The sequence below is a fragment of the Thunnus albacares genome, chromosome 17 (genome assembly GCF_914725855.1).
Source record: "Thunnus albacares chromosome 17, fThuAlb1.1, whole genome shotgun sequence".
NCBI lineage: Eukaryota > Metazoa > Chordata > Actinopteri > Scombriformes > Scombridae > Thunnus > Thunnus albacares.
The window spans coordinates 15,060,642-15,085,742 of NC_058122.1; the positions used below are offsets into that span (position 1 = coordinate 15,060,642).

At 40.5% G+C, this 25,101-nt stretch overlaps 1 protein-coding gene across 2 annotated transcripts; it reads left to right on the forward strand.

Moving 5' to 3' along the window:
* The first annotated feature begins 2,179 nt into the window (after nt 1–2,179).
* On the forward strand, nt 2,180–24,204 carry mosmoa (modulator of smoothened a). 2 transcript variants are annotated; one of them, XM_044330992.1, is made up of 3 exons: nt 2,180–3,195; nt 13,732–13,944; nt 22,455–24,204. In XM_044330992.1, the coding sequence occupies exons 1-3, from the start codon at nt 3,090–3,092 to the stop codon at nt 22,637–22,639; spliced, it is 504 nt and encodes a 167-aa protein (XP_044186927.1). In that variant the 5' UTR covers nt 2,180–3,089; the 3' UTR covers nt 22,640–24,204. The 2 variants fall into 2 exon arrangements, with proteins under 2 accessions (XP_044186927.1, XP_044186928.1); XM_044330993.1 differs by lacking the exon at nt 2,180–3,195 and adding an exon at nt 9,098–9,203.
* The last annotated feature ends 897 nt before the right edge of the window (nt 24,205–25,101 follow it).

Genomic DNA, 25,101 nt, shown 5'->3' on the forward strand with positions numbered 1-25,101 from the left:
TGAAGTGTAGTTGATTTTATTTAATCAATAGCAATGCATCATATTTCACATGTTTTGAATGTAAAATATTAATCCACACAGAAGCTGTCAGATAAATACAGTGGACTTATCTCTGAAATTATGTGGAGTAGAAGTATAAAACAGCAAAAATATTTAAATACTTAAAGTAGACCTTAGAAATGTACTTAGTAAAATTCTGCTGAGATTTTTTTTTTTTTTTAAATTTTGGGGTTACCCCAACATCTCTGAATACACTAATGGGTGCATTAATCTGTTAAAGGCCCATATTGACTCCCCAAACCCACCTACTGCTCTCTTTGTAATGTGTATGTACTCTGTCACCACCGAGTTCCCTGTAAGTCCAGTTCACACTGCAGACTTCATGTGGCAGCTTCACTATTTACCAGAGTATTCATAATGTGGAATAATACTACCAGGTTGTTTGTGTGTCAGTTAGTTTGTTGTAGTTTGATTTACGGCTCAGTAGTTATTTTTATCACCAATTAATCTTTGATGTCAGAAAATGCCTGTTGCACATTGCGACAGTCCAAGGTGATATATTCAGATTGTTTGTTTGTTTTTTTTCCTGACCAACAGTCCAAAGCTCAACTATATTTAACTTACAGTCATACTCAACATACGACAAATACAATGTATCCCACACAACAGGGAAAAGCAGCAAGTCTCACATTTGAGAAGCTGGAACAACAAATGTTTGGAATTTTTGCTCGATAAATGAAATGAATAAAATAAATAATAATTTTGTCAATTATTTGTCAATTGACTAATCAATTAATTGACTAATCATTTTAGCTCTGGTTTTATTTAACACATTTATTAAGAAAATGCACCATGTGAGCACAATACAGTATTAGTAGTAAAATGATATAGTTTCAAAATGAAGGTCATAAAAGTGTGTCTCCACAAGACAACAGGGCCACTAAGTTTGTCTCACAATGGAGGAAACAGCTTAGTTGATACTGTACTGTATTTCATGGTGCAAATTCCCTAATGAATATGCAACTAATCAAACCTCCTCTGAGAGTGAAGACAGACTGCTCACCTGGACTTTTATTTATTTATTATATTATCCATCACATCTGTACTATCCCAGATGCATCTGTTGATAATCTTTAAAGTACTGTCTGTCTGTATATACTGTTACATGCATATATACAGTACATTGTTTAAATTCAAGTATCAATGTCATACTTAATTCTAACATCTATGGACAATCATGCACTTTACTACCTGAGCGATATCCACCTGACTTGCAACAATGTACAGTGTACTATACTAAAGCATATTAACATCATCATTATTAATATGACTGAACAGTGTATCTTCAGCAAATAGTGTAGCTGAGGTTATATTCTATTTATTTTTATATTTGAGTTTGTCTATTCAGTTATTAAATATGACTTAGCCTTTAATTATATTTCATTCATTTACCTGCCTCCTAGTTTTTGTATTTTGATTTATGTCAAGTAGGTGCTGTAACACTTTAATTTCCCTTTGGGATTAATAAAGTACTCTATCTATCTATCTATCTATCTATCTATCTATCTATCTATCTATCTATCTATCTATCTGTCTGTCTATCTAATTTAAGTCTAAGGGTCTTTATTGGCATGGGAAACAGATATTTACATTTACAAGTGTGAAATAAAAACAAAAACAATGTACATAAACAGAAGAATTGTGATTTTGCTGCTAGAAATATCTACATTATATATGTGTATATATATATAAAGTTAATTGAAATATAAAAATGCAGACTTGCAGTTTAAAAATGTAAATACAAATGAGTGAGAACTATATAAACACTGCAACATTTTTAATTAATGTATTTAAAGATATTTGTTCTGTATGTATGTACAGAAAGTATGTCTATGTGTCTATCTCATCACAGTAAAAAACTAAGTTGCAGTGAGTGTATGGCTTGAGGTGGTATTAGCATGGAAGATCTGGCTGGTGTTAAGTTATGTGGTTTTATTTCACTGATGCCTTGCAAGCCTTTAAGGATGTACTCCTGCAGGACCGCTTCTGCCACCACTGCTGCATCAACGACCCTCAAATTAATTAATTTTCTCAAACAGGGCGACTCAGGACAACAAGACCCCCTGTTTTTTGTATAGCATCGCGAGAAGAGAACGAACCCCCTCCTCCTGAACGTGAAGACGCTGAGCTATGTGTGTGTATGTGTGTGTGTGTCTGTTTGACGCTGCGTGGGGGTGTTCGCCTGATGTCATTTGGTAGAAAGGGAGGCTGAGCTAACGGTGGGCATACGGGTGGAAAGCACAACAATAACGGTGCCGTTTAACCGCCCAGTTTGGGATCTATCACGTCGCTTTTGGATTGAAATACGCAGCGTTGAACAGCGAGTCCAGCCTACTCCTCCTCCTCCTTCTCCTCAGAAGAAGAAGAAGAAGAAGAAGAAGAGGGGGTGAAGCTGGCTGGCTAACGGGCTGAAAGTACCAGATGCTTTTCCAGCGGAGAAGAAGAACGGGCTCGAGTAAGCAAGAGAGGGTGATGGCTTCTCGTTTTCCTGACGGATAACGTTAGTCCTTCGCTTAAAAAAAGTGAGGGGGACTTTGCTTTGCTTCCTCTGCACCTACGTTTGTGTGACATTGCGTCTGAAATGTTAGCGCAGTCGTGCTCTCGGCCGTCGAGCAGTTTCTGGGCCGCAGCTCGGCACACCGAGCCCGAATCTGGGAAGTAGCTAGCTAGCTGCCTGCTAGCCGCAGCTGTACCCGATGCTGCTGCTGCTGCTGTTGCTGCTGCTGCTAAACGGATCCAAAAGACAACAAAAGCGGTTCAGGGCCCCGGCGCCGATTGAGCTATTGTTTTACCTTACTGGACTACAGCGTGGCATTTGAGATGTGATGCTCTTTGTAGCTGGAGGCTCTCGCTTGCTTGACGCGGAGGAGCTAACATTGCTGCAAAATGCACAGCAGAACCACAACAGCAGGCTCCTGTTGAAGGGGGCGAGGTTAGACTGATAACAGCCCACCCTGTGGCTCACATTTGGACACCGACCGACCACCACATTTTCCCCCACGTCATTCACCGCTTCCTCAGCTGGCGATATGGATAAGCTGACCATCATTTCAGGGTGCCTGTTTCTGGCAGCAGATATATTTGCAATAGCCAGCATTGCAAACCCAGACTGGATCAACACCGGTGAATCAGCAGGTAATCAGCAGTTCAAAACCAATATTATGCTTTGTGTTTTTTCTGTTTTGGGTTTTTTTTGCAGGATTTCTTGCCGCTGTCCCTACATCGCAGGAGCATTTGTCATCAGATAATCTCCACAACAAAGATGTGTCCCATTGTTTAGAGGGTTTAATCAGCAGCCTGCATCTTTTGTCCTCCACAGCAGTGTTTTCTGTGCATTTTCATGCTGTTTGTTATTGACCCCAGACCACATTACCAAGACCTATAACTGCAGTTTCATGACTGATTGATCATTAGTGTGGATCAGTGCTGCTTTTACATTTAATGATTAGTTTGGACTTTTTTGATTAATTTGAAAAATGTCAGAAAATAGTGAAAAATGGCCATAACAATTTCTCAGCTCCCAATTAGCTGTACAAAACCCAAAGATGTTCCCTTTACAAGAATGTTTGTCAGCTTTGGTTGATGAAAACACTTGTTAACTGCTAGATCGAGGGCTGCAACTATCAATTATTTTCACTACAGATTAATCTGTCATTTTTTTCACAATTAATTGATTATAAAATAGTGAAATCGTCGGTCACTGTTTCCCAAAGCCCAAGGTGACGTCTTCAAATATCTTCTTTTGTCCCAACCAGTAGTCCACAACCCAAAGATATTTAGTTGACTATCATGGAAGGCTAAATAAAGCAGAAAATATTCACAATTGAGAAGCTGGAATAGCAGAATTTGGGCATTTTTTTTCTTAAAAAATGACTCAAAACAAATAATTTTCTGCTTCTCGACTAACTGAATAATTGTTGCCGCTCTTGACAGATTTATTTTAGAACAGCTAATGCTTATTTTTCAATAATGAAAAGAAACAGTCGTTGCCTTACTTGATCAATGACTCGTAAGATTAAATGATTATCCAAATAGTTTGCAATTAGTTTGCTTTCTATTGACTAATCAATGAAGCAACTTATTGTTTCAGCACTAAAGTTAATGGTTGTCCTGTGGTTGGTGAAGTAACCATCATGTAATCAATCAAATTGGTGATCACTGGAGGAACCAAAGTGGGTGTTTATTTTTGGCGTCCCTGCTGGTTTTGTACAGACGCACGTGCTGTTGGTTCTCAGTTTTATTTGTGTCAGTCCTGAAAACACGTTCAGGCTATTGATAGACAACTGCTCCTCTTTGTTCCCGCTGCAGGATGACAGCTTAGTAACTGGGTCAGGGAGGGTTCATCATCCACCAATACACATCCACACTGTATTAGCTCAACAGAACGAGCAATCTACACAAATGTAATAATAGGATGCAAATTAAATAAGGGCATTGTCTACAATGCATGCCATGAGACTGTGCTGGAGAGCAAATAATGCTTTTTCTCAATGCATCTCTGACTATCTTACACTGTTGTGGACAAGGTGCTGGCCTTTTATGCTCAGTTCACACCTAAAATTAGTGCCAAAGTACACTAAGATCCACAGTTCTGTACCCTCGTGTACAGAAAGCTGGACATCTGCTATATTTAAACTCCAGTGTTGTGCTGACTGAGTGTGGGTGTCATTTTTAAGAGTGGGTGTTGTACAGTTACCAACTTCCACCTCGCTGTCTCAGCTCTCACTTCCCCTTTCAGCTTCCACTCCTCTCTTTGATGATTGTGACGCGTCTTGTCTCAGATGGTTTTATGAGATTTGAAGGTGGTAGATCACTCACGTCCAATTCACCACACCTTTTTCCTCACCGTTTTGAGTGTACCAGCCTCTGTCTTGGAATATATAAAAGTAAACTCAGTTTTAAAAGAGGGGTTTGTCTGTATTCAATACTGTTTTTGGTTTAAAAAGCCATTAACTTGCAGAGTTATACATTTTTCAGCTCAGACAGGAGGTTACAGTTTCTCTCTATCTTGGTAAGTTGCGAGGCCCTTTAGATTTGCTTATTCAGTCAGTGGGAAAATAAATGCAGGGATGATGTTTTTATTGATTCTTTGTTGCTATTATCATACAGTTGTAAAGAAACTGCAAATTAAGCATCATTCCTACATAAAATCTAGAATAAAATATCAAATGTATGAGTAGCTATTTGTGACAGAGCTTTGATAGTATTGTACCATTTTGTGTCTTTTACAGGCATATTACTTTAAAAGACGTTACATAACTTTTGGTCAAATAACTTTTCGTCACGATCTGTCTCATACAGGGGATATGCAAAATAGACTTCCTGAAAAATGATTCAAAGTTTCAGGTGACATCATTGTTGCGCAAGCACAAAAGGCAGGGTGACATTTGGTGTCATGTCAAATCGCGTTATTTGCCAACCCCTTACAGTGTGCATTAATTCTGTGACCTTTGCTCCTCTTTGTCAGTGCAGTTTGTCTGTTTTAGCATATGCTATTAAGAGTTTTGAGACTGCTGGTATATTAGATCATCTTCTGTTTGAACAGTTACATTTCAATACCTGACGTGTAAGTGTCCTTTGTAGCTGGCATGCTGCTAACGTCTGCCCAACTCCACAGACTAGTGCATTGTTTGAAGTTATTATGAAGGAAGAGCCCCTGATGACTTCCTACATTGTATTATCTCCAATCAGCTGACCTCTGCTTCCCAGCTTTGTTGTTGTGTTATCAGAGGAGCTCAGTGCTTGATAACCTGCCCTTTTAGGAATTCAGCGTGTCGTCTTCAGACACAGAGCATGGACAAACATACATGTTCCCCTGGGCAGTTAGCATTGATAAAATCTGACTTTCCTTTTGAAGTGTGTGGCTTTTGCCTCCTATTTCAGTCAAGTGACTTGGCCTAGGCTTTTTTGTGAATTGATCAAGAATAACAAACTGCAGAAAATCTTTCAGCACTGATTGCTGTTTCTTGTAATCACCCACACTGATAACGGAAGTGAGATTTAACACACAAAAAGGCAGACCCCTATAGATACAGCATACCGGAGGTAGTCATTGAACACAAAAGACACAGTGTGGATCCATGACATTGTCCTCACTTCAGTGTTATATCCTCAGGCAATAACAGCTAAAGTTGATTTCCTGTGCTGAGCTTCAAGGCAAAGCCATTGTTGCTGCAGTGCCGGACAGAAACTGTGATTCTCGGCAGCTCCGCCATCGTCTGCCCTCCTGCAGATACTTGTCACTACAGTGGATGTCATTCTCCAGAGCCTGAATAACCTCTAAAGCACTCTGTATGCACACAGATACTTGAAAAAAAAAAAAGCTAAATCACATCCAGGTAAAGGCTGCCTTCTCATCACAACGCTGTATCCAAGGCTACTGATGATGACTTTGATGATTTTAACACGCAACGTCTTTCCATGTGGGTTTCCTGTGGCGCAGCTCATTTAACCGTTTCAGTGTGAACAGTGTCAGGTGTATTTCAACACAGCTGTACACAGTTACACAATCATAGTCAATTTAAAAATAAAGTGCTAACACTACTGTTCCAACATAGTGTTACCCTGACATTACTTTCCAAAGTGTTATTGTATACAGTGAGCTACTGAATGAGAAGACTGCTGTTGATGAAGAGCACAAGGTGATAGTCGTGACAAACAGCTATTTCATTGCTTGCAATTTCAAGCAAGCAACTTCCCTCCACACAAAAACATCATTGAATGTAAATAACCTCCACACCACAGGCATTATCCCACACAGGATGTATTTATTAACCCAGAGTCAAGGACATTATCCTTCTTTATAATAAAGAAATTAATTTCCCCCTGAAAGGTATGAGCACTAAGGATCTGCATCAGCCTCAACATGCTGTAACAGGCGCTGTTAAAGCTGATTGTGCCCAAAAAAAACCCAGGCACTTGTAGTTGAAGACTAGTCTCCACACTAGGTATGGGTTATACCTTTTGTTACCATTTGTGTAAAAAATCTGACTTATTGAAAAGAGAACACATTGCAGCACATACAGCAAACCACAAGGATTTACAAAACGAAGGACAACAAAATTGTGAAATTTGAAGTCGAGGTGAATAATTACAAGTGCTCAGGAACAGCATGTTATAATCTGAGTCTGACATTATCTAAAATAGATGAACTCAGAATATAAAATTGTTCTAAATTGAGATATCCCTTTTCAAGGCACAAGGACACACAGTGTCGTTGATACAAAGTAACTGAAACCAGGCTGAGCCGGTATCACTCAGTTGCAGAGCTGCAGTGCCAGCAGTTCAGACCTGCAGTCCAGTCCACCCTGTGCCACCAACAGGCAAAGAAAGAAACCAGCAGCAGCTTTCTACAGAGAAGAGTGTCTAGTTTTGACACGTTTCACATGCAGGCGTTACATTTTAGCTTACAAGGGTTGAATGTGGGACCTAAAACATACAGAAAAGTAACTTTGAAAAAGAAAAACTGCAGCTGTAACACTCATTGCCTAGAGGTGTCCCAACTGTTAAAATTGCAGCAGCTATTACTTTCTTTGCCTGCAGGTGGAAGGTCTGAAGTGCTGCTTACTTACGTAATTTTGAATTTCTTCAGGCGCAGCAGGTTGTCATGTGTAGAACTGGTCTGACAAAGATTGACAGTCCGTCCTCACAAGAAAAACGACAATATAGGTTTAAAATTAAGTCCAGCAAAAACAACCTATAGTAATGTTTATGACATCTAGCAGCCGTAGTAATTATGACCCGGGGAAGTGACGTAGTTCAAGTGATGTCAATATAAGGTGGTTTGATAATTGGATTTTTGCCTTATTCGGGGCTGGCAGGTTGGCTGGATGGCAAAAAGTGGACTTGGCTGCAGGAGACCACTGTTCACTTCCTGTTTCCAACCACGAGTCATGTTGCCATCTGCAAGTCAGGGCTTTTTAAAAAAAAAAAAAACGTAATCTTTTCGTGTTTACTTTTGCCATGATGACAAAGCTTGCACAACTTCAAGGAAGTGTAAACCACTTTTCAAGTGATCATTTTAACCCAAACCATGATCTTTCCCTAAACCAGACCAGTCCTATGGGTCATTCTGGAAGTCCTCTGGTCATTCTTACTATGGCCGCTACATGGCGTAAATATAACTATACATCTTTTTTTGCCGGCTAGATTTTAGACCTGTGCTGTCGTTTAATTATGAGGATGTGTTGAAGACTGAAAGCTCCCACTTATGCTTAATCTACAGTCTGCCAAATGTGAATGAGCTGAGTTGTAAGGCGGGCCCATGAGGTGCTTCACATTGAATTAAAAATTAATCTGTTCAGGCAGCTCATGTGCCTCTAATGTCAACATAATACTCTAACAATAGATTTATCTGTGGTAATGGATGCACTTGTGCTGCATTGAGGGGATTGAGTATCACTGTTATTTAATGGAATACATCGCTAACAAATGTGAAAGCATATTGCTCTGTTGCCACTATTTCTTGAAGGTGATGTTTTCCATTTTGCCAGTTTGGTAAATTTGGTCCACTAGGAATGTTTGATATCAACATCTAATCATTTCACTTTAGTCGAACAGCACAAATGTAGAAATGAGGCAGCCGAGATACTCAAACATAATCCATCACTTCTCTATAAAAGGGAAGCTGACTGAGGACATTGTGACAGTAAACAGGATTAATTTCCTGTAATAGCAGCACTTAAGCTGGTAGCGTTTGACCATAAAATGTCAAATAAGGTTTTGTTTAGCCGTAAAATCAAAGTCATGTTCCCCATGCTTTCTCAGTAATCCAGCTAAGATGAGAAGCCGGGGTTGCCGGGGCTTACCATCGGACATGTGTGTACGTTCTTTTGGTATGTTGGTATGATTTTGTCTACCATGTTTTGTATGAGAGTTTGGACCGTACACAGCTGCGCTCCAGTGCTCCTACAATGTAAGTGGGCGCTGTAAAAGCCTCTAGCAGCAGCAGCAGCAACACAAGAAGCAGCTGTTGGCTGCTTCGGCTTGCCTACTTGCCACCCACCACAGTTCAGAGGCTTGTTTGACTCATCCCTCCAGAGCTTAAAAACAGCAGCACCCCCATTGCTCCACTAATGACAACGTCAACATGCTGAAGATGAGCAGACACGGCCCTCATTTCCTCTCATTTGGACTGAGACATGGTGAGAGGAGTATTTTGATCATAGTGAGTACAAAGTTAACTGCAGGGTAACAGGGCACGATGGGGGCGTGAAAGTGAGTGCAGCCTCAAAATGGAAAATTGGCCCATTTTTTTTTTTTCTGTAAATGAGAGACAGAGGAATAATGCAAGAGTTTGTAAACTAAACATTTTGGTGGGTCCTGTTTCTGCTCATAACACTTCTGCTGTTCAAATATCTCCTATTCACTGTAATTGAAGCCAGTACGAGTGATGAATTCAAGCATGGCTTAACTGTTTCGTTGCGATCTACTATGTCTTTGTCCAGTTTTGACTGCTGACGCGCACAGTCAGCAAATAGCAACACTGATGCATTGTGTTTGGAAATGGATAATTTATTATTCTAGCTTACAGGTTGGGATCGCTTTCTTCTATATTTATTGACAGTGACATCACATCCTTTTTCAGTGCTGAGTGAGGGGCAGTTTCATTTAATACACTTTGGTCTAGCACACATACTCAATAGGTGGACTCTGGTCTGGATCTGGACTGAATAACAATTTAATCCGGTCAGGCAACAAAATTTCACCGCAACCTGGCCGGACTGCTTTTGAGTAACACATCGCTCTCACCTCGCCTGTCATCTTTCAACTGCTAGTTGCCGCAGTTGGCAAGGTTGTTGTTGGATGTAGGAGCTCCAGTTGAAAAAGTAAGATGCATATAAGGTTAAGTGGACTGGGAAATACGATTTAATTTTGCCAGAGGGAAGTACAAGACCTATCTGCTTGATTTGCAAAGAAACAGTAGCCATAGTGAAGAGTGGGAACGCAAAACACCACCACGACACCAAACATACCCAATTTGAACAAAACTTTTCCTAGAACACAGAGGTAAGAACCACAAAACTGAATCATTTGAAGTTGTTGTGTCAAGGCTGTTTAATTAAAAAAAAAAAAAAAAAGTATCATGAACATACTGTTGACTCTCGGACAGATTTTAACCAAAACAGTTTGTGGGTACAGGCCTGCTTGTTGTGTTGTTTACCTGTGTCCGTGTACCATAGCGTGCCTGCCTGCTGTAGGGCAGGAATTCCACTGAGAGCTAGTGAAACAGCAGGAGCCCAGAGGATCCAGGGGAAATGGTCATAAAACGGTGCCATTAACTGGAGCGATCAGACTCTTGCCTAATGCTCTCCTGTTCTCTAGTCCCTGCTTTCTCTGCCTCCCTCACCTCCTGTTCTTTAATTTGTTCAAGGTTACCCTGTAATATTGGGCCGACTTCAGGAATAGGCTGTTCAGTAAGCCCGAGAGCCATTCAGGTGCCATTTTTGTCATGAGCCATGACCTCCATTTTTTTTTTTTTTTTTCTTTTCAGCGTTATTACATAAGTGTTCTGTACAGCAGGATGTGAATTACCATAGCAATAAGGCAGGCGATAAGGTAAAAATGAAGACCGAGAGCATCATTTTTAGTAAACAATCATCTGTAAGAAAACACGTGTGCCTTAATGACAGCACTGCTGTGTGTGAGGTCTAAGAAGTAGTTTTTTTTATCTCGGTGGCCTTAACAGAACAGTGGATACAAAGCTGCAAGCTCTGCAGCTCCATATATAGCTTACCTTACCGTCTACAAACTCCCAAAGCGTTTCTTTTGAACCACTGGCATTGTTTGTGTGGGCTAGGAAAGGTTGAGTTTGTGTTTGGTTGTTGCTGTGAAGACAGTGCTTTCACTGGGTGTTATAAAGGGGACAGGATTTCCTCTGGACAGCCTGCAGAACCACCACGCCCCCAGAGCAGCAAGAAACACTTTTCTCACACAGGCTTTGCTTTTCTGTTTGGATTCAAGTGGTTCAGACTCGTTACGGTTAGTAGCAACGTTGTATATTCATCGTGTAAGTACACAAAGATTTAATTGAGGGGTTATAAAACGTCTGGATTCAGGTGCCAGACAGAGCAAACAACAGGCTTGACCTTTTGAAATTCCAGCTTGCATACTTTCATGCACACGTCCACCCACCTGCTGAGCCACTGTTGAACTCTTATGATGTTGCCCACACAAGCTTGCCTTTTCAATGAATGGGCTATTTTGTGGTCAGTGGAAAGAGTGTTTACCACTCGTTAATTTTTTTTTTCCAGTTTATGCCTCAGACACAAGGAGAAAATAATGTATTTATATTATTCTAAGAAGACGTTGCGCCAATATAGCCTCAATTTAGAATTTGCTTTGCCACATACTATCATTTACAGTTTTATATAGACAGACATGTAGACACTAGTTTTAAAACTAGTTTCACAAGTGTTATGACTGTATGACATTGCCATTACAGCACCTTTTGGTTGGTTTGTTTCAATAACTGGGCCTTCAGACCAAAAGCAGCACTGTTTGACTTCAGTGGTACCTGAAGTCAAACAGTGACAAAATACAATACAGGAAGGTTGATTTGAGAAAAACATCCATCAATTTGAAGCCTTATTTGCTAGAACACTGCACGATTATTTGTCTCCTTTGCTGTTTCCTCGCAAACTAAGTTATTATCATGGCAACATGGACATAAGTTTATCCTCTGTAACGCCAACCACTAGGTAAAAAGTAAAATGACCATGTTCGCATTAAGTAATCTACCAGGAATGTGCACTTGCACGTATTTGCCGGATGATGCCGCATTGTTATGCAACAAAAGTTAAGTCAGGTTCAACTTTCTTTGCCAGACAAACCTTTGTTTCTTTGCCCGAGCCCTCTGTGTTGCCACCTCTGCTGTAACAACAGTGACCTTATTGAAATGAATGAGCCTGCTGTGTCTTTTTTTTTTTTTTCTTGTAATGCTGTTGTCTATCTGAACAACGGTGTCTCACTATTTGTCTACGGTTGGGAAGCGTCGAAGTATGGAGATGTATGACTGCTTACCTGCCATCCAAAAAGGCTGCTTCATACATTATCAATGTGTGCACTACAGAAAACCCTCTCGCTGACGCCCACACTAACTAATTTTTCAAATGAAAAATGTGTGTCCTCTGAGGTCTATTGCTTATAGTCCGCCTTTCTTTGCCTGAGACCTGTGATCAGCAAAGAACCTGAGTGTTCTGCTTACTCAGGTAGAAATTCCCCTCGAGGACATGCTCTAATTGAAAGCTGTCCCTCCAGAGTGGCTGCACCACTGAAGCATGTTCCTGCTCTGAGTACTTGCCTTCACATTCAGGATCTGGCAGAGCTCCGCTCATGACTCAGTCTGAGGCATGAATCCATTTGTCTCCCTGGCTGATCAGTGACGGATAAGTACAGTAGAACGTCAGGTCATGCCATGTTTTGCGAGAGCAGATGTGCAAGCTTACACGGTTTAAAATCCAAGGCAGAAGAGATTTTAAAAGAGTTGCTGGTTATAGTCAAGCATGGAAGACTTGGACATTAATTACAGGCTCTGTGTCATATCAGTCCAACTTCTTAGAAACTGTCTGTACTGAGTGTCATACCTGCGTGGGATAGATTCAGTAATTGGCAGGATTGATTTAGCCCTCCCTCTCTCCTCTTGAGTGTGGAAGCGCAAGAAGAAATGTTGGCCACTGGCATAATTGGGCCCACCAGAGTGGAGAAAGCAACCCCGCAGCTCCTCGCAGGCACTGAATCGGTGACAAATGGAAGAAGGCTCTCTGGCTTTTTCCATTCCTTCTACTTCACCTGTCTCTGGTTTGCTTTGGCATCAGCTGAGAAAAAACACTTTGGTTTTCCCCTGCATGGTCCTTGTCAATGATTAAGGCACTAAATTCCTCTAATTTTAACTGGTTTTCTTTAGAGTCTATTCATCTTTTTTCTCTTATAGTTTTCCCTTTGTTTTTTTTTTTCAGTCTTTAGTCTACATATACTACATATACAACATACGACATCCCAAAAAGTCTGGGTCAAAACGTTGTACGTGGATCTCGGGCTGTTTGACCTCCTGTTAACGATGCATCGTATCATCAGTAGTTGTTGGATGTTTTAGAATAAATACTCAGGGCATGTGGTGTGAATGTACTGATGCAAAAGAGTTTTGTGTACAGTATGTGCTTTTTATTAGCTGTGTTGCATCAAAGTCTTATAGAGTAGGGGTTCCCAAACCATGTGCCAATCCGCTGTTCGTGTTCCTGTTGCAACTGTGTAGCAAATGTGTTAAAAACAAAAACATTGAGATTTTGAGAAAGAGTTTATGAGAGCTCGACAGTTTCTTAAGAGAAGGTAAGGGAGATAAAAACGTGTGTTATAATATCCAAAGGTTTGACCTATGTAGAAGTTTGTAACAATGTTGTCAATATTTAAATGGTCAAGTCGGTTTTATTTGTATTGGCCAAATATCACAAATCACAAATTTGCCTCGGGGGTCTTTCCAGTCTGTACAGCAATGCAACATTCTCTCTCCGTAGACCCTCGATTCAGATAAGGAACTACTCCCCCTAACGAACCCTTTTGTAGTGCAAAAAAGGTTTTAGATCAACTGGTAACTCATAATCCCTAATATTCAGTGTTTTGTGTGCTTGTATTCATTCAATTAAATGACCATCAACATTCAATCTCTCTGTACAGGTGCCCTTACAGTCGGTCTAGTCCGGCAATGTCAGACCATCCACGGACGAGACCGGACCTGTATTCCGCCACGGCTTCCCCCAGAGTGGGTCACCACACTTTTCTTCATCATCATGGGCATCATCTCCCTCACAGTCACCTGTGGACTGCTTGTGGCATCACACTGGCGCAGAGAAGCCACCAAATACGCCCGCTGGATCGCCTTTACTGGCAGTAAGTGAACAAGACAATGACAGTCAAATTGAATGAAATAGTTTGGCGTTACTATGCTTGCCATCAGCGCATTTTCCCCTGAAGCTTTCTCACTTTCTTCTCCGTCTCACTGCATCCGTTGTGATATAACCTTTTTTAAAAAAAAAAAAAAAATCACCTTTGCTACATTAGTATATTCATGCACACAGTCTCTTTAGGTGAGAGAATAATAAGAGGAGGAGAAGAGATGTGGGATAATGTGTGAAAATATTGGTTTTAGCTCAGTTATGCTCTGCTTATTTTTGATATGAAGATGATGAGTGTGTGTGTGTGTGTGTGCTTTTCTGTGTGTGTCATAAAACATCCCAAGCTTTGTGGAAGACATCAGTGTGTTTGTGTTTCTGAGAGTGACGTGAGAACCTGTGTGTGAGTGTGTGTGTGTGTGTTTGGTTGTGTTTGCACCTTTTATGAGAGGGTTTTTTTTTTTTTTTTTTGCAAGCTTGATGACTCCTCTTGCTCTCTGAAGCTTATTTATCAAGTAATGCAGCTCCTCTGGTACCCGAGTGGGTGGCATGTGTGCCACTGTGTCTCTCTAATGTTTTCTCTCCCTTTATATCCTGGACATCACCAGTTGCTTTGTTTTTTTCAAAAACACGATTTCTATATTGATGCACTTCCAGTGCTCGATAATAACTCCGTATCCATCTCGTGCATCGTGTCTGGGCTCGTTTCGTAAGGCTGTGTGGGAGGGTGGAATTTGATTGGCCAGTTAGTTAAAAGAATAGACAGCCTCGAGCACACTTGTACAGATGGAGCAGTGGCGTCGCCTGTGAAGCCACAATGCACAGTATTATCGTCTGAATACCGACACTGTGACTCCTTTGTTCTGCAGAGAAAAAGTAACCCGCAGACTTGAACAAGCACCCAAGTCTTTTGCGTGTCTGGCCAAATGCAGATTCATAATTAGGTTTTGTAATTCATCCTAATCACTTGCAAATACCCAATGAATCACCACTTTACAGAATCCCAAACCCTCTGCAAACCGCCTGTCCGGTAAGCACAAATCTGTGTCACAAGCTAAATTGGAAGGCGTTGAGTCATTGTTTAATGATCACAGCCAAAGGAAAGTAAGGAAGTTGCCATGGCAACTGTGAGCAATTGTCACCCTTGTCCCTCTGCTATGCTTCTGCTGGCCATATTAGACAAGAGGTGTATCATTACTACTGATTTTTTTTTTTTAATGGGTTAAAAGCATGATAACGATTATCACTTTAATGAGGAAATAACACTAGAGGGGTGTCAAATATTTCAGGTATAACAGGTACCAGGTATTCAGGTATAACCGAGTATATTAAGCTTGGGTTGTTGTAACAGAGGGAGGAGAGATAGTAAACATCACTTTACTCTGTTTTAAGAGCTCCATTAGCTGACACTTTAGAGGCAGATGGCCTTCCTGGGCTCCTCTTGTAACTCAAGAGGTTGTTTCAAGTGGAGGACAGGGACCAAGCCAAAGTATTTTCTTGTCCTCTGATGTTGCTGAACTTTAGCTGCAATGTTGAACACTGCACTCTCTACACAGTTGCTCATAAGGGGCTGTCGGCCATGTGGTGGTGGCGGCGGTGGCGGGGGGGGGGGGGGGGGGGGGGGGGTTTGGGGGTCGGCGAAGGCAAGAGGTTAAGAGAGGAAATGGGTGTAGGCTTAAAAAGAGTTGACTAAGAAGGAGAGCTGAGTGAATAATCACGTTTGTAGAGGTCAAGAGCTGAAAGTTTTAGTAAGTGAGAGATGGATGCCAATGTAAAGACCCAAATGGAAGAGGAGAGAGGAAGAATAAGGTAGTAGCAAGCAGACAGGGATGGTTCATTCAGAGCAAACAGGTGATGAAGGTGGAGAGAAGGTCGGCAGTCTGTAGCGTATGAATGGGCAGCTTTGTATGACCAGCACAGGCTCGCCTCTGTCTCTCTATATACACACACACCAGCAGTGTTTCCCCAAGGTGTGAGGGTCATCAGTGGGGATGGAGTGGGAGTAATAAAAAATATGACTATCTAATAACACTTAAACAGAAACTGCACAAAATAAATGATTTATTCTTTGTTTGGATCCCTGTTAGCTTCCCCAAAGTAGTCGCCAGTCTTCTTGGGGTCCAACATCAACAAGAGAATATACAACAATTTAAAATCACATTGATCAATAAAACAGGCAAAAGCAAAACAAGCCAAATATAGAGATCAGAAAAATAGTGAAATAATCATAAAGAAATAACATAAATTGTCAAGATGAAAACAAAGAGAAAGTAAAAATAATCAAAAAGGCTCCAAAACCACAATAACTACAAGTAGTAAGAAAATGTGGTAATTAATAATAAATTACAGCTTGTATATGTGTGTGTGTGTATATATATATATATATATATATATATATATATATATATATATATATATATATATAAACAAACGTAACATAAATCAGTGGTTCTCAAACTGGGTGAGGGGCTGTTACATTAACATGGGGGAAAATGTCAAGAGTTGAACCAAACAAGTGCTCTGATGCTGACTAGGCAGTCAAGATTCATGTTTGTAAGATTTATTCAGACAGAGCAACATGTACAAGATGGACAGGAAATAAAAGAAAAACAGGTGGTGCTCATCGAGCAAACACAACAGTCATATCCGAACTATTATTATGTCTTATTCTTGTTATATCGAGTTCACTATAAACATATAGCGGGAGAGAAAGTGTCGTTTGTGTGTGAAATCTCTAGCAGTGTAACTTGAATTTTCACATAAATTTGTCACCAAGTGGGAAAATAAATCTGATTTATGTGTGGGACATGAAATGTTTTTGGCTTCCAAAGGCAGGCATGATTTCATTAAGTTTAAGAACGACTGACATATACATTGACATAAACACTTTTGATTATGATGAATTTCTTTTTTAAAAGAATTTTGACCAAGATATGTGCTGGCAGGACATTTTACAGTAAAGAAAATAAAATTATCAACGCTCTCTGACAGAAAAACGGCACTATCTTGTTATATATGCTGATACCGATAGATCTCTATTATCAGCTGACATGTCAGCTTATGTGATGTGGAGGCTAATAGGCAGGTGTTGACAATTAGAGCCACCTGCTGTGATTTTGCACCGGATAAAATACCTTCCCAATAACAATGAGAGTTGTTAACGAGGAGCATTGCTCTTGTTAACTTCACTTTAACGATTGTCACTCGTTAATGGCGCACATTCAGATTAAAACACGTTTAACTGACAATCCTATCAGAAAGCAAGCGACATGACTTTATAGACACCAGTGAAACACCGCTTTTTTACTTCACGTCAGCCTTGTCAAACCGATTTTCACTGATATCTGTGATAGCAGCTGTTTTTCAACTTTAGTAATCGATTTAACATGTCATGATTCACTTCATCTGCAGGCCTTGTTACATTAACTCAGAACACACACATGTTCAACAGTGAAGGTGAACATAGACTCAAACATTGTTGATTTAAGATGACTATAATGATGCCAGCAGAGACATTAGGTTGTTACACTAGAGGAGCCGTTCAAAGGCAAAGAAAGTAAAGTAGAAACAAGATGTGTTAATGTAAGTAACAGCTGCACTGTAGTTATTATCAGTTAAGATGCTTTTGTTTTAAAGAAGCAGTGGACCATGAGGTGCACTTCAATTAACTCACTGGTGAAGCCGGCAAGAATATTGCTGAGCCATGTATCTCTTGTCGCACTTTAACTGACCTTTCACCACATCCTTGCAATATTACCCTCCTCATAGATAAACACATTCAATTTAATTTGATTTAATTTATATAGCGCCAAATCACAACAGAAGTTATCTCTGGGCACTTTTCACATAGAGCAGGTCTAGACTGTAGTCTTTAATATACAGAGACCCAACATTCCCCCATCAACAAGCACTTGGCAACAGCAGCAAGGAAAAACACCCCTTTTAACAGGATGAAACAATAATAACAATTACAACAATAATAATTATAGAAATATAACTAATAATAATAATAATAGAAGGCAGACCCAGGGCGTCAAGCAGGACCACGGCAGCAGGCGGTCTGCAACCATGACCCACAGGAACCTGCAAGACAAGAAAGCACAAAAACTCTGGGGAAGAAGCCAAGTTGGTAACATGCATTAATGGTGCATGAATGCATACAGATATGGGGGGGGGAGGAGCTCAGAGCATCATGGGAAGTCCCCCGGCAGTCTAGGCCTATAGCAGCATAACTAGGGGCTAGTCCAAGGCAAGCCTGGGTCAGCTCTAACTATAAGCTTTGTCAAAAAGGAAAGTTTTAAACCTACTCTTAAACGCAGAGAGGGTGTCTGCCCCCCCAGACCCAAACTGGAAGGTGGTTACAAAGGAGAGGAGCCTGATAGCTGAAGGCTCTGTCTCCCTTTCCACTTTTGGAGACTCTAGGAATCACAAATAAGTCTGCATTCAGGGAGCACAGTGTTCTGGTGGGGTAATAGGGTACAACGAGCTCTTAGAGATATGATGGTGCCAGACCATTAAGGGCTTTGTAGGTGTGGAGAAGTATTTTAAATTCTATTCTGGATTTTACAGGAAGCCAATGCAGCGAAGCTAATATGGGAGAAATGTAATCTCTTTTTCTAGTTTTTGTCAGTTTGCGTCTTTTTAATGTCTTTTGAGACTTGTTTGGGTAGCCTGATGATAAGGAATTGCAATAATCCAGCCTAGAAGTGACAAATGCGTGGACTAGTTTTTCTGCATCTTTTTGAGACAGGATGTGCCTGATTTTTGTCAAAGTTATGTAGGTGAAAAAAGGCATTCCTTGAAATTTGTTTTATGTGGGAGTTGAAAGACATATCCTGATCAAAGATAACTCCCAGATTCCTTACAGTGGTGCTGGAGGCCAGGGTAATACCATCCAGAGTAGCTATGTCATTAGATAATGTGTTTCTAGGGTGTTTAGGGCTGAGCACAAAAACTTCAGTTCCGTCTAAGTTTAGTAACAGAAAGTGAAGATGTCCAAAGCAACAAGCAGGCAAAATACAGACGTAAATATTAGCTTGTGGGGCAGGTTTACCAGACAGAGCTCACTTATGCTCGCTGACAGACTGGAGACACATAACATGCATCTTATTGGTTCTTCAAGGACTGGCTCTGAACATACAGGCATTCTGATTTTATACAATATGTAATGGCTTTCATGTCAGACAAGACTGAGCTTTTGTTTTCTGCTTCTCCCCTTTCACAAGTCTTAGCAGTCTGACACAGACGGCTAAAAGGATACTGCTATAAAAAACATATTCATCAATTTATTTACTGCATTAATGTCAGTTAATCTTGAACAGATTAGTGAAGTGTAGATATACATGGAGTTATTCTAGTCAACAAAACTGTTAAGGGCAACATGTTTTGAAATCAGGAGAAGTCATCCCTTAGGTACTGAACAGCTCTGCAAATTGTTCAGTACCCAGAGTGAAAAAGTGAGAGCTAAAAATGGTTTGATGTGCCGTCATCAAACAGTGTTAACTAATTCGACACTGTTAACTTCAAAGAGCTGTCGTACCTCGTGCTGGAGTACCAGCAATTTGCTTGGTAACAAGGTAGTCGGCACTCAGATTTGATGGAGCACACACCAGTAATATTTAGCACACATCAATCCTGATAAGATGAAGCTCTTCCACAAATTCCCCACACAGCCACTGATCTACGTTTCATAGAAGTCGCTCAGTTTTCTTTGCTGTTTCACGTCACTGCGTGTTACATAAGTGGATTCAGAGCTGGACCAAAACCCTTCAGTAATAACATCTTCAAAGGAAACGGAAGAAAAGGGAGCCGTTCTAATTAGTGACGACTTTAATGTCCAATCACAGAAGCCCACTTCCCGTATGACAAGACGCTCTAATGACTTCACCTCTAACTTCAGCTTTACTCTGCAGCTGCTAACAAACCTGACACACACTGCGCAGTACATCACAACATGCTCAGTGTTTTTCAGAAGGGGGGGCGTCTATAATGAATTTAATGATTCTCAGCATGTGCTCAACACACCAAACTAATTGTTCCCAGAAGGTTTGATGCAGTTTTCTCAGCTTTCTTGTCGCTACAGTTTACATGCAAACGAGAAATCAGGTTACTCAGGAAATGACTTTTACATTTACTGTAGTAACCTGGTTACTGTAAATCTGTGGTTTCTCGCCCTCCCGGACATTATTTTTTTTATCTGATTAGAGTAGTGAAACAAGACGCTGCTTTCTGATTCCTTCTTAATTGTGTGTGTGTTGTCAACGACACAGTGAGAAGGCAGGGCGGAAAGAGCCTTATTTAGACTTATAGAGGTTACTTTAATGTAGTTTCAGTTTTAGTCTAGTGAGTCTTAAGTCTTTTGAGTCTAGAAAGCACTCTGAATCGCCTTGTTGTCGAGAGGTGCTGTACAAATAGAGTTGGATGGACTTATTTTGAACACAAGAATGCATAGCTACATTTTAATGATCTCTCCTTTCATCCTGTCTCTCAGCTGTCACGGCGATACTTTCCCTGTCTTCAGTCTTTTTCATGCACATGCCATAAGCTGATTCAAAACGTGTATACATGCTGAAGAAATCTGCTTTCTCTAGCTAAGGAAATGATAGATTTCTCTAATCCTCTACACTCAATTACAGAAACCGTGTTTGACACATACATGAGGAATCAGACATTTTAGAGGCAGTTTATGAACCGATTTCCAGTAGTGGCGGTGTTTGTTCAAAACTATACAGGCGAAAGTCTCTGAATTGCATTTTATAATCTTCCCAGAGGGGATAAATACAAAAGATGTGCATTGCAGATTTGAGTGAATGTTAGTTGATTGGTGATTGGTTTCGCCGGTGGAGCATCTACTGTAAATCTCAAACACAACGTAGATGCATGTTAGGTTTCTAACAATATTTTTTGTGACGTAAATGAAATCAGTAAATAATGTCTCTTATGTAACACCCATTGGCTGACGTAGGAAACTACAACATCAGCATGCATGTGGCTTTCTCCACAGTTCCTAATGTTTATCTTTTTTTGTTTTTTTTTTTTAATGTTGCAAGCTCTATTTTTTTGTGTTTAACACACTTGCAGTGAATAAACTGAGCTGGATCTGCCTGTTTTCCAAAGCTTGAAATCTGATTACTGATTCCTTTAAGCTTGTAGAGAAAATTTAATCTGTGTTAATCAGCCTGAGGTGATATAAAGGGCTTATTTCTGGTTTGTAGAGAAACATTTACTGAAACTAATGCTGCATTCAAGTGGTGTGGGAAATACTGTACATTTGTGTTTAGGTTAAGGATAGGAGTTGATAATGATATGGTTTTACCCATGAATAATTGTCTAAAGCTGCAGATAAGCTTGAATTTGTAGACTTCAAAGTTTACATTAAATCTCCTACCTGAGGGTTTCTTCTTAGAAATTTGCGAAATGGTTTGACCGTGGATGAATGGTGCCTTCATGTGCTATCAGAAATACTGTAATTTAAAGATGGAACAACTCTACAGAAAAGCAAAAATAACAGAAAAAGGGTGAATTTTCTGTCATGTCTGGGCTGTGGAGAACAGCAGAGAAGTCATTATTTATAAATTAAAAATGTTGTAGTACATTGATAATAAACATTATTGTATTTGTTGGGATAAAACAATTATGTCACACAAAAACTGTTGGACTTTTCTCAATTTTTTTGCTTCTTTTTGTGGAAAGAAGCAAAAAGAAATACCAGAGATACTCCTTCATCAGTGGCTCCTCATCTTCACACTCACATATTTCCAGCTCCCTCGCGTAGCGCTGCAATCACCTCGCTTGCAGTAACGTGGCAGACGACATGCGTGGTGATGATGATTATCTTCGACAATTAAATCAGTCAAGTCCTTAAAGTTCAAGCTCCTAATGAAGATGTGAAATGAGCAATGAGTCTGTCATTTCTACAGTCTGAGAAAAAAAAAAAATATACAGCCAGATTTCAGTTTGTCTGAGCAGCTCAGAATTAATCTTGTGTGATTTTTGTGTGTGAGTAATGTTTCATTTACGCAACACGTTTCCTGTTTCTAAATGAAATATTGAAACATTGATGTTTGTATCACAGTGCATCGAGCCGAGAGTCTCTCTTACCTTCACGACAAACATGAGGCTGAATCACGCTGATCACTGTGCGTACCACGAGTCTGCTTTGTGTAATTGCTCCTTCAAAGCCATTTGAAAGGCACTATTGTACATCGCTAATGAACTTGCTAATATTGAATTCAATTTGAGCTGCCTGTACTTCCTGCTCAACTTGAGTGAGTTCACGGTTAATTTTCTGCATCTTGTATGAAGAATGAAGACTTAAAACATAGGCTGAGGTCATGTTATCCATCTTTTATTTCTTTCTTAAACCCCAAATTCATCTGTTTTTGTTTACATGTGTGATTTTTAGTAACATTGAGACAGTGAATGAAGTTGTATGTCTGTACAGAATAACAAGAATCGTCTTCAAGTGTGCGGCAAACTAATATTTTCTCTCTCGCTCCTTCCTTCCAGTGATCCTGTTCTGCATGGCGGCGCTCATCTTCCCCATAGGCTTCTATATCAATGAGGTGGGAGGCCAGCCGTACAAGCTGCCCAACAACACGGTGGTCGGCTCCTCGTACGTGCTGTTTGTCCTCTCCATCTTCTTCACCATAGTTGGACTGCTGTTCGCAGGCAAAGTTTGCCTTCCAGGCTGAGGACTCGACCACGCCTGCCTCTGGACTGACGCAAGAGGCTCTGAAAAATGTATGGGATTTACAAAACACACAATGACTGAAAATCAAAAAACAACAAACTCTGGCCAGAAGCCTGAAACAGGGAAGTCTCTGATTATGTGTCAAGGGGACCGCAGCACCGCGGAGTACCTAACTACTAAAAGAGGAAAACGAATAAACGAACAAAACACTAAGAGGGAGATATGGGCACAAAGGGGTGGAGGAGTGTGAGAGAGAGCAGCTGAGGCTGTTGCTGCACCCTGCTACTGTTCATTTAAAATATGGCCGTCTCTCTGTTGTTGTTCTATTGGAAAGGGTGCTTAATGTGCCGCTGTCATGGCAACCGCAGGCATAATGCTGGCACACAGTTCTTGAGGACCACTACAGCCACTCCTCGACTTGACTCCCGGGCGCCCGCCCTGCCACCCTCAGCACACATCCGCGCCGTCATGACCGCTCCTGTTGCTATTTTTGGCTTCTCTTTGCTATTTCAGTTGTGTGTTTTTCTGTTGCTGTACATTTTATGTTCTTTAGCCCCCCCACCCCCACCCCTCACCCCCCACCTCCTCCCCGCCTTTCCGCTGAAGTAGTTTGAGTGTAAATGAGGTTCACTGAACTGAACCCTTGAGGGGGAAGGGGGGTTTCTGCCAACTTGGCTGTAGAGCAGGGTTTATTCTCGCCTGTCACGTCACAAGGCCCCAGGTGTGTGGTTTGGGGAGAGCAGCTGTGATCCCAGCTGTCTGGACTAGCACACACACACACTTCTGTGGACGAGAGGAAGGGGCAGGTGTGTGAGCTCTTTGTCTCCAACCAGCCCGTAGCCCAGGAGCAGGTAGCAAGGAGGGGTGACCTCCCTGGGCTGCGAGCGCAGACCCTGTTCTCTGAGCCCAAGCAGAACGGGAGGTCAGGCACCATAAAGGAGAATGCCACTCAATGTAAGACCTTGCATTATGTTATTTATATGCTATACTAGAGCAGCAGAAGAATAAGCAGTAGAGTGTAGACAGCGGTTTTGCTAAGCTAAACCCATGACACTAATGCACATCCTTTGCCAATAAACAGAAGACTGTGAATTTATAATCTCCATCTGAGCATCAACACCTCTAGTATTTGTAGTAATAATCCTAATTCTGTAAATTACAGCCACAAGCACTGTGGCCTTTTCAAAGGATTGTTCAAAAGTGTCCATCACTGTGGTGTAGGGGGTTGAGATGAACTTGTATATTGCCAACTATAGCAGACAGTATTGACTTTTATAAACAGAAGCTGTAGTCGTATTAAGGTGTGAAAATAACATATGTGAACGCTGAAAATTGGTGGTATTCTCCTTTAACGTTGGACAGGAAATGAGCGAGCCAGGAGCATTTTTGTCTTGTGTTTGTATGACGGTGAAGGCACTGGGACTGCAGGTCAGGTCCATGCATGGGGCTGTGCCTCAGTGTGCTGCTCTTGAGGTTTGTGAATGTAAAACACACACACACACACACACACACACACACGATTAAGTTCTTGATTAATTGCTTTGTCTGTTAAATCTCTGAAAATAGTGAAAAATGGCAAAGTGATTTCTTCAAATTGTGTTTTTTGTCACAAGATCAATTTCTGATTTAAAAAAAAAAAAACAACTTTAAATTTTTTTATTTTTTTTTTTATTATTTTTTTTTTTACATAAATACAAAAAAACATGTTTCAGAATATTCTTTAGTAAATACAATATTTAGTTTTAAACCATCATTGGGTAAAAAGGTTAAATATCCATTTTTCTATAACAGAAACACAACAAAACACTAAATTGTTCTCTTTCGAACTCATTTTTCCAAGTACAACACTATATATCCAGACCTCTTCCATCTCTTCATATTTATAGATAACCAGAACTAAATTCAAAGTCAGTCTATAGTTACTTTCACACATCTGCCCATTAATCCAATTTCCAAAGGTCTGCAGCAAATCTGAAATCAGTGAGTGGTATTTCTGCTTGAAAAATAAATTAAAGACTTAATTGATTAGAAGAATAAGTCACAAACTCACACATAAGCTCAATATAGGGAACATACAACCTACCAACCTTCACCTTTACTGTCATGTTTGTGCGTGTGTGTGTGTGTGTGTTTCAACAATCACAGAGCTTGACCGCTAAGTCTTAGAGTTTGGTTCTGTATTTCTGTTTCCTGCTCAGTTTTTCTCACTCTCGGTCTGATGTATACCGATGGCTATACACCCTGCAGTGCCCTGTCCTCGGTTGGTTCAGTATTGTGCCATGACCTGTTTTTGTTTAATAATGTACAGACACAACAAGGCAGGATTTTCTGTATTAGGAAGCACTGTGCATTCAACAGTATAGATAACAGAAATAGAAGCACCACAAATGTATAAAAAAAGAGAACTTCTTACCTCATTGTTTTTGTTTCTGCTATTATTTTCTAATGGTGGCAATGTGTGCC